The following is a 14,567-nucleotide window of genomic DNA, read 5'->3' as shown; positions in this document are numbered from 1 at the left end:
TTCAGGAAAGGCATGCATAAGTACCGACAAATGGAGCTGCAGTGTGTACAGTTTACAAGATGCGTTGCACAAATTCACCAAGGCTCCTGAGACAACACCTTCCAAACCCACAACTGTTGCCGTCTAGAAGAATGAAAGGAGCAGATACAATTGGTACACCACCACCTAAAAAGTTCCTATCTAAGTCACTCACTGCCCTGATTTAGAAATATTGCTGTTCCTTCACTGTCAGTGAACCTCGCTCCCTAACTGGGTTGTGGGTCTACCTACTACACAGGTATTCCAGTGGTCTGAGATGGCAGCTCAACACCAACGTTCCTAAGGAGATCGAGGGGTAGATAATTAAGGGTGCCAGCCTAGCCAGTGATGGCCACTTCTCGTAAATTATTTTTTAAAAATGATTCAAAAGTCTCCTTCAACATGGATGAATACCACCGTGACAGTGGCACTGCCAGTGGCAATAAGCTATCTAGGTGGCTGAATGTTGGCCATTCCCATCTGAAAACATATCCAACATCTCTGTATCTTAAGCAAGGGGATTGCATCATGTTCACTATAAGGGAAAAACAGAATGGACAGGCTCCTGGATTAGCGAGATTCACAATGGTCAGAGAACTATCGGCTGCTGCCAGCTATGAAACCGCATTAGTCCTACCCGAGGACGGTGAAGTTATAGGAGCCACAAAGTGTACCATTCCGTCAATCTGAGGTTTGCGTGACGTCCGTGGTACGTTATGTGAGTGGTTGTCTGCTACCCTGGCAGCAGAAATGATGAGGCAATTTGACATTCTCATTATCTGTGCCTCCAACACCAACCAGAGGATGGCTGCTCGGGAACAAAGAAATCTCTGTACGTCCCATTCCTAGCCTGCTCAGTGACCTGCCCACACAAGCACAGTGGGAATCTAATGAGAGTCATGCAGCCACCAGGAACAGAGTGTGACTGCTGAAACAGTGCTCTTGCTGTCACTGGCCTGTTCAGAGAAATCCTTCAGGCAACACAGAAGCATGTCTCCAAGTTTGCGATTCCTCCACTGTGTCACCATTGTGAGGAGACAACCAGTGGCACCAGGAATCCAGAGGCAAACTCAGGAGGATGAGGGGAAAGAGAAGCATGAATTGAAGAGGAGATTGTCGTTAGAATATGGGTCACTTTATTAGTAGAAAGGCTGAAGAAATGTACTTGCCTTTACCGCCAGAGCTCGTTATTCACAACATTGGCGTCAATTTTGAGATGCCCCATTCCAACATTTTTTTGGTCACGCATCTACGATAAACGGCACCACAAAACCCTTCCCAAAAATTTCAGTTTACATAAACTGAGATCAACTTCTCATCCTGATACATTTCACAGTCAGACAGTCAGGAAACAGACCCTTCGGTCCAACTCATTTGTACCAACCAGACATCCCAATCTGACCTGCTCCCATTTGCTTGCATTTGGCCCATATCCCTGTCAACCGTTCCTATTCATATATCCATTGAGATGCCTTTTAAATGCAGTAATTGTACCGGACTCCACTACTTCCACTGGCAACTCATTCCATACACGCACCACCCTCTGCACGAAAAGTTAGCTCTTAGGTCCCTTTTAAATCGTTCCTCTCTCACTTCAAACCTCTGCACTCTAGTTTTGGGTTCTCCCACACCAGGGAAAAGACCTTAGCTGATCGCCCTGTCGATGGTCCTCGTGATTTTATAAACTTCTTTAAGGTCGCCCCTCAGCCTCTGACACTCCAGGGAGAAAAGCCTCAGCCTATTCAGCCTCTCCCTATAACTCAAACCCTCCTCTCGCAGCAACATCCTTGTAAATCTTTTCAGTACTCTCATGTTTAACAACATCCAGGGAGACTAGAACTGTATATAGTATTCTAAAAGTGTCCTCACCAAAGTCCTGTGCAGCTAAAGCATGACATCGCAACTCCTATACTCAATGTTCTGACCAATGAAGGTGAGCATGTCAAACACCACCTTCATCACCCTGTCTCCCTGTGACTCCACTTTCAGGAAAGTACGAACCTGCACCCCTCCCCAAGACGCTAGCATGAACTGTATAAGTCCTGTCTTAAGAAAATGCAACACCCCACATTTATCCCAATCTGACCTTGCCCCATTTGCCAGCATTTGGTCCGTATCCCTCTAAACCCGTCCTATTCAGATACCTATTCAAATGGCTTTTAAATGTTGAAACCGTACACCCATCTGTCACTTCTCGGCTCATCAGCCCATCTGATCAAAGTCCCAGACGCTATCTATTTTACTGTCATTTGCCTGCTATATTCAGATCCAAATCATTTATGTAAAAGAAAAAAAGCAGTGGAACTAGAACCAATCCTTGTGGCACACTGCCGCTCACAGGCCTCCAATCCAGAAAGCAACCCTCTCCAACCACCCTCTGTCACCTACCTTCAAACCAATTTTGTATCTAATTGGCTAGCTCCCCCTGGATCCCATGTCATGTAACCTTATTAATCAGTGTACAATGTGGAACCTTATCGAATGCTTTAATGAAGCCCACATAGAACAATACAGCACAGAACAGGCCCTTCGGCCCTCCATGTTGTGCCGACCTGTGAACTAATCTAAGCCCATCCCCCTACACTATCCCATCATCATCCAACTGCTTATCGACAATGCATTCATGAACTTCTTTGTCACCTCTTCAAAAAAGTCAATCAAGTAACCTTAGCGCTTGTCTTGTGGGTGCCTTTACTTGTTTACTGATGTAGATAAAAAAATTGTTGGAATAGGAAGCATCTTTCTCAATTCATTGTTATCAGGGGAAATTGCTGGTTCTGCTCCTGCTGTCACGATCAACAAATGGGATGTGAATAAGACATGAAATCAGTAATGACATGGAGTATATATAAATAAACCGACATTCGGGTTCTTGAATGTACAATGAGATAGGAGAGACACCCCAAGACGAGGAGGTTTCGCTTTTACGCCAAGGATGACAATAATATTTTCCCCACAGGGTTGTGAGTCTGTGCAATTCTGTGCCCCAAAAATCAGTGTAGACCGGACACTGAATTTATTCTAGACTGCGTTTGGTTTTTGCTGGGCAAGATGATCAAAGGCTATGAGGCCAATACCAATCTGGAGACAGCAAACAGATTGGCTGTAATTTTACTGAATGACGGAATGGGCTGAATGGCCAGCTCTTGCTCCTCAGTCCTCGGCTCTTTTGTATAAATACCACTCCATGGTGTCAACCCCAATGCTGTATTACAGCTGGTGGAAGGTTGCTGACTTTCACTGGTGAGACTGTAGACACACCCGCCCCCATAAATGATGCAGCCAAACAACGCATGGGAATGGTGGGCTGCAAGGTGGAATCATACACATGAGAAAGCAGTACAAGTTGTTAGTAAACCAGTTTTTATAGGAACTGGCAGACTGGTGGGGTGGGGGTGAACAAATCTTTAGTTAATATAGCCACTAGCTAACAACATAGAAAGATGAGACCAACTGTAGGATTTTCTATTCACAGAATTGTTTGAATACAGAAGAAGGCCGTTCTGTTCATCATGTCTCCATTGGCTCTCTTGTGCATTTCAACATATTGTCAGTCTTCTGCCTTTATCTGGTTAACCTCATACATTGTTTATATTTAATAATTGTCCATACCCTTTAGAATGCCTCAATTGATAGTGATAATATTTTTTCTTGCTTTACATAAGCTTCCTTGAAGTTGCCCTCTGGTTTCAATCCATTTCCAGATGGGAACTGTTTTTTTATAATCAGGGAAAAGCTGGAACACATTCATTTCCAAAAGAAACAGCTGAGGGGTAAACAGGAAACTTCAGCATTCTGCAGGCATTTGACAGGGGTAAACATGCAGTTGTTTTCATTTTTAAGGAAGAGCAAGGGAAAGGGCAGTGTAGTTAGCAGTAACTCCAGTGGGAAACTTGCTTGTCAATAAGTGTTAAAAATGTGAAATTTATCATCCCAAACGGCAGAGAGATTGAAGTGGAAGCAAATGATCATATGAAGGAGAAAGGAACAGAAGATGTTTGTGGAATTAGGCGAAAATATGTTGGAGACGGCTTATATGGAGCACAAATGATCAGCTGGGCTGAATGGTTTGTTTCAAAACTGCACATTTGATGGAATACCATGTTGTGCTTCAGTGTCAAATGACAATAGAAAGTTTCTTTCTACTGTTAACGAAATGTAACAATTGCATTTCTCTCCTGCCAGCTTCTTTGGCACATACAGCATGGATGTGATTACCAGCACTGCATTCAGTGTGGATGTCGACTCGATCAACAATCCCAATGACCAATTTGTCAAAAATATCAAAGAAATAATAAAATTCAGCCTCATCGACTTTAGCTTTATCCTTTCTGGTAAGTAATTACATATGTTTCTCTCTTCAGTTGGTTGGTGTGTCACTTGTGTCATATTGTTCCCATTGCGATGTTTTGTGGGAAAATCCTTTTCAGCAAAAGCTGAAAGGACAGGTCCAGCAGCAGACCCTATTCCAATATCCTGTCACAACTAAACCTGGCCCAATGAGGTTTTTTTGTGTGCACCCATCTTTATACTTCTTTGAGTGCCAGGAGGCCTTTTCTCCACAGTTTCTTCAAACTAATTATCAGGACAGCTTGGTGCCCAGTTCAGAATCGGAGTCAGTGGGTGTAGTGATTGTAACAAAGTCATACTTTCAGTTCCCTGACTGGACCAATTTAACAGCCCAAATCAGGGAGACTTTTCTCCACAGTTTCTTCAAACTAATTACCGGGACATCTTGGTGCCCTAATCAGAGAGCCCCAGCTGACAGATAAGAACAGGACTCTCAGATATCCTGTCACACAGTGAGCTCGATCAGTGTGAAAGACTTTCTAATAAAGTGCAAGTAAATGCCGCCTTGGTGACAGGATCCTGGCCTCTGTGGAGTTATTTCAAGGGGTGTTATGTTTACTCCTGACTTAGAAAATGATGGATTCAAACCCCACTCCAGAGTCTGAACACACAATCGAAGTAGTTGTTAGTGCACAGCACTTTAGCATGGAGCTATCAAGAGCTACAATCCTGGAAGAGATGTTAGTTTTAGTGTCAGATAGGTATTAAACATCAATTTTGTACAGGGTGAGTTTTCAGTTTTGTGCCAATACTTTATTCCTCAAGCAGCATCTGAAACAGTTTGTTCATTATTAGTTTATTCCTGTGTGAAAGCTGATTGCTGTTGTTTCAAAGTTGGTATGTGTAAAATCATAAAATGGGGGAAAGCATTGCGTCTTCCCTTTAAAATATAGTGTTTCTTCAGTGCTTATATTTAAAGTGGATATCCAACCCGCAGCTTGAAGTGGAGTTGCACACAGAGAGTGCCTGAATGGGAACATTCTTAAATCGAACAGCCAAGCAGCATTTTTACCAAGACAACAAGTCTTTTCACCTATAGACAATAGGTGCTGGAGTAGGCCATTCGGCCCTTTGAGCCAGCACCACCATACATTATGATCATGGCTGAGCATCCACAATCGGTATCCTGTTCCTGCCTTATCCCCATAACCCTCGATATAGCTAATCAATTTAAACCAAGCCCCAAGATCCTAAAAACAATCACATTTAAATCTAATGGTGTTGACAACTTAGAACCAATCTGATTGTAAAGAAATTAATAGGTTATCCAGGGTATAACAACGAGGGCATTTGGAAAATCAGACAGAGCCAGCTGCCACTTGCCAAGAGACAACACCTTTTTCGCTCTCTGAGAAAGTGCCATGGCACTTCCAGCTAAGAGTCTTTACAGAAAAAAGATCCCTGACAGCAGAATCAGCGGAGGGAAGACATTTGTGATTCGAGATTGACAGAATAAAAGCTGGAAAACACAGAGCGCCAGAAGACACGATCTCTGTGATCTTGGAGAGATTAAGCTTTAATTTATTGTTGTCTTATGGATTGGGTTTATATAAGTGGGATTTGTGTTTATTTGAACAGAATGCCAGTAGAATTTAGTTCAGTCAGAGAACAGTTAGAACGAAGGAGGAAATCGTTTGGTTTGTTAGTATCTCTTTTGATTTGTTCATTGTTAGGGTTAAATAAATAAATTGTTACTGGTTATTTATAAAGTTGATTAGGGATTTTCTTTTGTTTAACCTCCCCTTCTCTGTAACAGTTCAACAGGTTTAGATGTGGTGAGCTTCTCTGGGTGTTTGGGGTTTAATTATTATAAGGGGATATCTACTCCCACCATAACAGACTGGGGGCTTGTCTTTCAATTTTAATTGTCAGAGGGGTTCAACCTCTCCTTCATAACACTACATTTCCTAAGTTGTATTTCAAAGACATTTGATGTTGCTACCAAATATTCTGCAATTGAAACTTTACACAACATTCTTTTTCTCCTTCTTGACCTCTTTCCCTCTGCCCCCAGCCCCCCTTTTCCATTTGCACTCCATGCTTTCACTTTTTCCTCTCTCCCACTCTCTCTACCCTTCCTTTCCCTTCAATACCCCCTAGCTCTCTCTGCACTCATCCTCTCTTACCTCCCTGTCTCTCATATCCTCTTTTCTAAACCTGTGCAACTGGTGTTATTGACCATCTGTATGATTTTCCCTCTTAAATTCCAGTTATCTTTCCTTCTGTTATTCCGATTCTGGACAGAATGGGTGTCAGCACCTTCCCAAGAGATGCAAGTGATTTTTTCATGAAAGTCCTGATGGATTTGAAGGCAAAGAGACAAAAAGGAGTGCACACTGTGAGTATTAAACCAACCATGTGAAATGGTTCAAGTTCCAGCACATGTTTCATCACCATCAATACCGACCCTTTCTGCATTACTTTGATATCCAAAAGGAAAGTGGCAGTAATCAGTGGGGACGGATATCTGAGGAATAGTGTGGTCTTTGGCAGTTGCTGATGTTCAGCAGGTAGTTGGTGTTCAGTCTGACAGAGGACAGCCCTGCAGCGCTGCACGTGTGATTGCTGTCTGGGTTCTCCACCGACCCAATGTAAAATGCAAATCAGGGTGACAGTGCAGTTTTTGATCTTTCTGTTGGGCTTCTGTCAAGGTTCTTGCTGGAGAGCAAATGCCTGGAATTTCTACCTCATGGGGTAAAGGCTGTATATTTTCTTCAGTATTAGCAAACTAGTAGTAAAAGGAATTTCCACGGTCACCTGTGAATAGATCTCTGTGAGGAATCGTACCAGAACTGACTTTATCAGTCTCCTCTGGATGAGTGAAATGGTGTGACCTTTACTTACTGGTGTGTTAATTTGATTATACATCTTATTGTTCTTCTGTATTTAAGAGATGGTCTCCAATACTCCACTTCCCTTCCTGATTGGTTTTATGACCACAGCTGTAGTGTGGAATGTCTTTGACGTTCAATGCCCTAGGTCACTACCTGTCTGGACTTTGCTGTGATCAATGGCCAGAGCAATAGGAGAATTTATTTAGTTACTAAACCACATTGACTGTTGTGAGACAAATATATTTTTGCAAATACTTTGAGCTTAGAGGAATGTCATCCAGCTGGGGCTGAATTTACAGCAGATTCGTAGCTAATTAAAGGTTTGGTTCAGCAAATGTGATTGTGCAGCAGATAAACTGGAATTTCTTTGCTAAATGAGCTCATTGTAGAGGAAAGTTGTTTAAATGGATTGACGATCAAGACTTTAAAATCAATTCCAACTTTTCCCAGTAACTTGTACAATCAATGACATGGGTGGAAAAAAAGTCGGTGATAACAGGTTTTGGCCTTAGAGAGAAAATAAAATGTATGTCGACAGTAAACATGGAATACCAAAGAAAAAATTTATAACTACAGGGAGTTCTGCAATAACGTGATAGTTGTGTTCCAGCACACATTGCATTGTCGAAAATAATGCTATAGAAACAGCACCTCCCCCAGCAACCTTGTGGACAGTCTAGGCCCAGAGGGTGTATTCTTTAAGGAATCATCTGCCCAGAGATGTGAAGGATTTTTTGAGGGTTGCGAATCTGTGGACTCCACCCCTGCCACCCCCCCCACCCCCACCACACACACAGGTAATTCAGAGTGAAGGGAAGAAAGGCAGCAAAGGGACATTGGAAATGATCAGGTCAGCCATGATCTCCTTGCATGATACAGCTGACTTGCTCTAATGTTTCGTGGTCTTACATTCAAATCCAATCTCAGAGACTAGGAGGTTACTCCTTAGGAACCGAACCCTGTACTGAGCCCTCGCATTGTTTCATTCTCAGGATCGGGTGGATTTTCTGCAGCTGATGGTTGACTCTCAGGTGACTGAGAAGCAGAATGCTGACAGCAAGTCAACAGACAAAGGTATTGTCAGTAAAAAGCTTTTCATTCCCTTTGTCATTCATTTCAGGAACAGAAACAATGGTTCATTTTTAGTTTCTTTTTCTTCTATTTTTGTTCCTCATTCTCTGGCATCCTCATTTTACTGCCTGACTCACTGTTCAGACACCTGTTCCCAGCCCCTTTAAATATGCTGAGGTTCTGAGTCAGCCCCTCTGGAAGCCAGATGTTTTTAATTTCCTCCTTTTAGGTTATCCGTTATTCAAAAAGGAGTGAAGACGAGAGAAACAATTTTAGGCCGATCAGGTTAACATCTGTCACTTGGGGAGAAAAAAATTAGTCTGCTATCAGGAATGTAATAACTCTGGCTGGGATTTGTTGCTTGTTACCACAATGGGAGTTGCCCAGTCAGTGATTTCGTTCAATCATGACCCTGAGAGCGGTTGCTGGATTGTGCGGGGAAATCTAAACCCATTATTGTTCTTGTACCTGATTCAACACTAAAAGGTCTTAAAATATTTGTATTGAAAATGCAACATTTGTGCTTGATCAATTGTAAGGTGGAGCTTTTGATAGTTTCCGGTTCTGACTCTTTGCAGCTATGACTGACACAGAGATTTTGGCACAGGCTTTGACTTTCATCTTTGCTGGGTATGAAACCAGTGGTAGTACATTGATGTTTGCTGCATATAAACTGGCGATGCACCCAGATGTACAGAAGAAACTGCAACAGGAAATAGATGAGACTTTCCCTAACAAGGTGAGTGCCTGAGAAAGGACATGAAAGAACTTGAATTTCCAGAGGAACTTTCTTGCCCTCGAGACATATTCTGTCCATTTTACAGTAAATTTATGAATTGTAGCGACTGTTGTGATATAAAATGTGACAGCTATTTTGGACAAAGCGTGTTAGCAGTCAGATATTTGTGATAAGTCCCTAGCTGTTCAAAAGCCTGACTTGTGGGACTAAAATTTTTCCCAGCTTCTGAACAACACAGGCAACGTCAAGTCAGGAATAAGATTATTCAATTTTTGGTGGGGGTGGGGGGTAAATGCCCAGATTTCCACCAAAGCTTTGAACCGCAAGATAAGTATCTCATTCATGAGCAGTGAGAATATCTATTTGCATTCTACTGTAACTGACTTCATCGATACTCATTAGTTTACAAGTACCACGTCACGTTATTACCTAGTTCCACCTCATTCATATGCAACTCGTCATTAATCTCACACACTGCAGACAGAACCTACACAGCAACAAATCCCATCGTGGATATTCTGAAGAGATACTTGATGTCACCAGTTCACTATTTGTTCCTGTGGGCCTCCAACAGATGTGCCAGTGAGCCTAGCACCAGCAGTAGCCTCCCAATGAAGAGCTCACAGCTGAAGGTCCCCTCAGGTGTCAGTGAAGATACAAGAAACTCTGCTTATCCCCAATGTCAGTTCCCCCAGATATGTGAAGCACATTGCTGCTGCAAACTGCGAATGTCCCAGGATCACAGAACTGTCATCAGCAAAGCATCATTTTGAAATCAAAGGGTTCGGTGAAGATTCAGTTTTTCAGCCTTCAGTTTTTTTTGAGCAACTGATTGCTTCCAAGGATCCACTTGGATCTTTCTCAAATCTCTCGCTGCTCAACCCACAGGTCAAAGCTGTCAGTGAGAAACAGGTCATACTGCTTCACATTTTCTCCATGAATCGGTCAGTGCTACATCCTGGGCTGTAGGCTTTGCCAACATTGCTGGCTACCCCCAGGTGCAAGGTGCCGCATTCATTGTATTGCGAGGGCCACATCATAACATAACTGACTTCATCAATAACCATCAACTTACAGGGAACCAGTACCACACTGTAGCTACCCTGAAGCTTATATCCTTAAATTCTCATGTTCTTGTTTTAATTTCAGGGGTTGGATGCTTTACAAAGGTGGTTACTAGGAGACAGGGCTACCCTCTGCAAGCCACGACTGAGTCAGAGCATAGTTACAACGACTGAGGAAAAGTGTTTGTTCTGAATTCCCGATTGGATTTGTTAGTGACTATCTTGTACTTATCATCCCATACTTATGGTCTCCCTCAAGTGGGTAATCTTTTTCACTGATTGTAAAATGATCAAATATTTATTTTGCTCGGTGACAACATGTTTTAATTTTCTGGACAGCACTGCACACCACTTAGAGGAAACAGTGGCATTACCATTGAAGTAATAATGGAGAGACTTAATTTTCCAGGGGTATGGATACCCATCCCATGGAGGTGTAATTTAGATATGACCAACAAATCTGCAGTATAAATTTAACTTCTGCAACTGTAACTGTCAATTGGTATTTACAAAAAAAAACTTTGTTCAATCATATCCCTCATGGAAAGAAATTTTGCCATTCTAATTTGCTCTGTGCTATGTTGGATTCAATTCTCACCATAATGTGGATGATTCTCCACTGGCCTCTGAAATGGCTTTGTAATCCATTTGGTTCAACAGCAGTGAAATAGGCAACAAATTTTGGCCTTGCCTTTACACACCTATATCCTACGAAAGATGAAAAAATTTTGTTAATTGTTAAAAAATTTTTTTACCCTATGAAGGCTCCTCTCACATATGATGGAGTGACGCGGTTGGAATATATGGAAATGGTGATATCGGAAACCCTACGAATGTTCCCCCCTGCCCCCCGCATTGACAGAGTGTGCAAGAAAGATGTACAGCTTAATGGGATAACCATACCAAAGGGGACTATCGTCATGGTTCCTGCCTATGTGCTGCACCATGATCCAGAATACTGGCTAGAGCCTGAAGAATTTAGACCTGAAAGGTATGTGGAAGTGATTTGCATTTTCACCTCTCCTGCAGAACTCAAGGAATCCCAAAGCTTTTGAATTTTGATGGTCCAGCAGCTTCTGATGCATTTTAGAATTTGTTTGTCATCTCATTGTTTTCTGGCAGTTTCACAGCGGGCTGATTAATGCCGTGTACCCTGGTCTGTGGAACTAAGTGCAAGCCCATCAGTAAACCTGGCCATTAGGGTGAATATCCAGCTCATCCGTTCGGGAACAGCATATACCTCATCTGTCAGAGATTAACCAGTACTGAGCAGGATTCTATCCTTATACACACATCTGCAGCAGCTTTCCAGCAAGTGGTCAGGAGCAGACACCCCAGCGTAATGATTTATTGATTGTATTGCACTGTCCCAGAGTTACCTAGACTTAGTGTTAAAGTGCTGTCTCCACTCTAACTGAGACTAATCTAACACTGTACTGAGCAGACAACACATTCTGGACTTCACTGTAAATTACATTAGCTGCTGAATTATACAGGACCTTTGTATATTGTTTAACTGACTGTGTCATCTGGTTGCTCATGTGTCCACGCATGCATAAGTCCTTTGTGTTCTTGGAAGTTATACATTTCATCTGCTTAGAAAGAAGCACATACACCTTAAAACAGATTTGGCACCTAGGAAGTGCCAGTTGCATAGCCACTGTTCTGTAATGATAGTATTAACACAAACCATGGCTAGACGCAGTGAGATTGTTCAGCCCACTTCTTGAATGGCTGCAATCCATCGGGTAACATGAGGCCAGACCAGGTATGGTCTGCAGATTTTCATTCCCAAATGAACATTGGTCAACCAAATTTTTGTTTTAATGTCAATATAACATTCTCATGATCATTATGGAGAATAACCTTTTTATTCTCTGTCTATTCATTGATTTATATGCCCTAGTTACCATGCCACAAATTTCTCTGGAGCAATATCCTGATGTTCTAGTATCAGTGTTACCATTCCTCTTCTGTGATCTAAGTGGGAGGTACTTTAATATCCTGAGTAGGTGAACCGGGCTGGGCCAAAAAACATGTGCTCATTTGTACCTAACTTGTGACCAGTATTTGTATTTGAATTCCTACAGACCACCTTCATTTCAAATCATCTTTTCCAAGAGTTCCTTAGATGTTTCTTGATTTCTCATGGAAGCGGCTGATGTTGCAAGTTGATTCACATGGACCAGGGATGTATTTTGATTGAAAATTAGTATCACCTGGAAATCAATGCAGTGTTCAAGGGGAGACAGCTTCACTTTAAGTTCATCATTTCAACCCCTTATAGCTGGTCTTTGACAAAAGTTACAGTACTACCAATCAGTGTTCACTGACATGTAGCACCATTCTGAATAGATCTGTTCACAGCTAGATATTCAGTGTGAAGAGGATCCAGATTGGCTGTCTTCCACAGTTGATTAATTTGACTATATCCAATAGTCTTGAATTCCACCAAGACTGACACTCAGTGCCTTGAAACACCAATTTGAAACATCAGTAAGTTAAGTTGTCGTCAAACAGGACCGTTGTTTCAAACTGTGGTCTTTTCTAGCTATCCAGTTTGTAAAATTTTGCAATGATATAGTTCTCTAGTTTTGTCTCTGTAAATATAATTAGGTTCAGTGAAGAGAATAAGGAGACTCGGGATCCTTACACCTTCCTACCATTTGGAGTCGGCCCACGGAACTGCATTGGGATGCGATTTGCTCAACTAGCAATGAAGATGGCACTCACTTCTATTTTACAACACATGACCATTGTGACTTGTAAAGAGACACCGGTGAGAGTTTAATCATTTTGTTTCAGTGAATATTGAGGAATGGGAATAATAGAATGGACAGAAGCATCTCTGGCTGTAAATCTACTGTAAACTGATTTAAACACACAGGTCACACAGATCGTGAAGCAGGGGTTCATTATTCCACTGCCATTGAATTTTCAAAGCTTTGTGAAATTAAGACTGAAAAGAAAAGGCAGGGAAACAGAGTTTACACAGAACAAAGCCTGAGGCTCACATCTTGGTTGCAGATCATTTTTGTTTCTCCCTTCCTCCACTTGACAAAGACACACCTTCATTCAGACAGAAGGTCCCCAAGTACAGTATTATCAGACAAACACCCCTCAAGTTGCTTGGAGAGAAGGCATGATGTACCTACTTTGGCCAAATGTTAAAAACAAAGATCTGCTGCAGATTTGGGACTTATACCCCATTTGCTTCAAGTTTCCATCATTTGTGTTGTGATTTAGATTGTTGAAATTTGTCAACATTCCACAAAGGCCTGGTTTTCCGACTGAGCTATCCCCTGTCATGTTCTTTGTTTGTCAATATTAACTTCGCTTTTTCTATTCCAGATTCCAGTAGAACTAGATGTGACAGGATTCATGCGGCCTAAAAAACCAATCATCCTGAAATTTTTGCCACGGCTGAATGCTGATTGAAAGGAATAAACTACTTGATCGATTCAGAGCTGTGAAAATATATCGGACTATGTATGCATCAAGATAATCAAATGAAAATACATGGAAACATAATTCGATTATAAATCTATAGAATCGGGAAAAAACCATTAACATACATGTTAATTTTTTTACTTCCTGCTAATGAAAACAGTGAGAGAGTTACTCATGTTCTACAAGGTGATTTATTCAATAGGAAAGCATGTCAATTGACTTTTTTGTAATCTCAGGTATAGAAATAAATCATGTGATTGTAAAACTATTAGACTATCCATGATCATTTCAATTTAATATTTTTCATAGCAAATATCTAAAGGACTGTACGACAATGAGCTTGCAGGGTTATTCTTTAGAAAAATCATGAAATGGGATAGCTGACTTGGAAAACAGATTGAAGAATATTAACAAATTCAACTACAATCTAAATAGAACAGGATTTCAATCATAATATGAATGATGGAAACTTGAAACAGACGGGGGAAAGGCCACAAATCTGTAGCAGATCAGCAAACATCAGAGAGTTGTCAGTTTCTCTTTTGTTAAAGGGCATAAACCAGAGAGAATGTGTGTGTCCGAGTGACTGATTGCCAGACAGAGTGTATGTCAGACGCCTGGACAGGGTCGAGAGGGACTGAGTTCAGCTAGCAGGTTGCTGAAGGATGACCTCTCAGCTCAAGGGAAGCCAGGTTTCACAACCTCAAATCAACGTTCACTATATCTTGCAAAGAAAGAACACCATTATGAACATTTTTTCACAACTCTGTGAAGTGCTTAGTGTTAGCATACAAGGTGAATGTTTATAATTTCAAAAAGGGTCTGTGATTAAAAAACTTCTGCAAATCGATGCAATACTGAATAACCCTAACTGATTGCTGTATGTTCAATGCAGAAGATAGCCATGCAACTGTTTTGTAAATTTTATGTACGTTGTTCTGGACTATGCACTGAGCCAGGATTCATTCAAAACATATAAATTAGGAGAAGTAGGCTATATGTTGCTTGAGGCTACTCTGCCATTAACTAAGGTTGTAGCAG

The 14,567-nt window shown here is 41.5% G+C and overlaps 1 protein-coding gene across 2 annotated transcripts in view; it reads left to right on the top strand.

The window, feature by feature from the left end:
- LOC125462474 (cytochrome P450 3A21-like) overlaps nucleotides 1–13,794 on the top strand; it is a 29,091-nt gene extending 15,297 nt beyond the window's left edge. Inside the window, exons 7-13 of one of the 2 annotated variants that reach the window (XM_059653922.1) lie at nucleotides 4,204–4,352; nucleotides 6,579–6,706; nucleotides 8,195–8,276; nucleotides 8,852–9,012; nucleotides 10,841–11,067; nucleotides 12,693–12,855; nucleotides 13,428–13,794. In XM_059653922.1, the coding sequence (XP_059509905.1) occupies nucleotides 4,204–4,352; nucleotides 6,579–6,706; nucleotides 8,195–8,276; nucleotides 8,852–9,012; nucleotides 10,841–11,067; nucleotides 12,693–12,855; nucleotides 13,428–13,514 (997 nt within the window). In that variant the 3' untranslated portion in view covers nucleotides 13,515–13,794. The other variant, XM_059653923.1, reaches the window with a different exon arrangement.
- The last annotated feature ends 773 nt before the right edge of the window (nucleotides 13,795–14,567 follow it).

The sequence above is a fragment of the Stegostoma tigrinum genome, chromosome 23 (genome assembly GCF_030684315.1).
Source record: "Stegostoma tigrinum isolate sSteTig4 chromosome 23, sSteTig4.hap1, whole genome shotgun sequence".
Lineage (NCBI taxonomy): Eukaryota > Metazoa > Chordata > Chondrichthyes > Orectolobiformes > Stegostomatidae > Stegostoma > Stegostoma tigrinum.
This window is presented reverse-complemented; position numbering and strand designations above follow the sequence as displayed.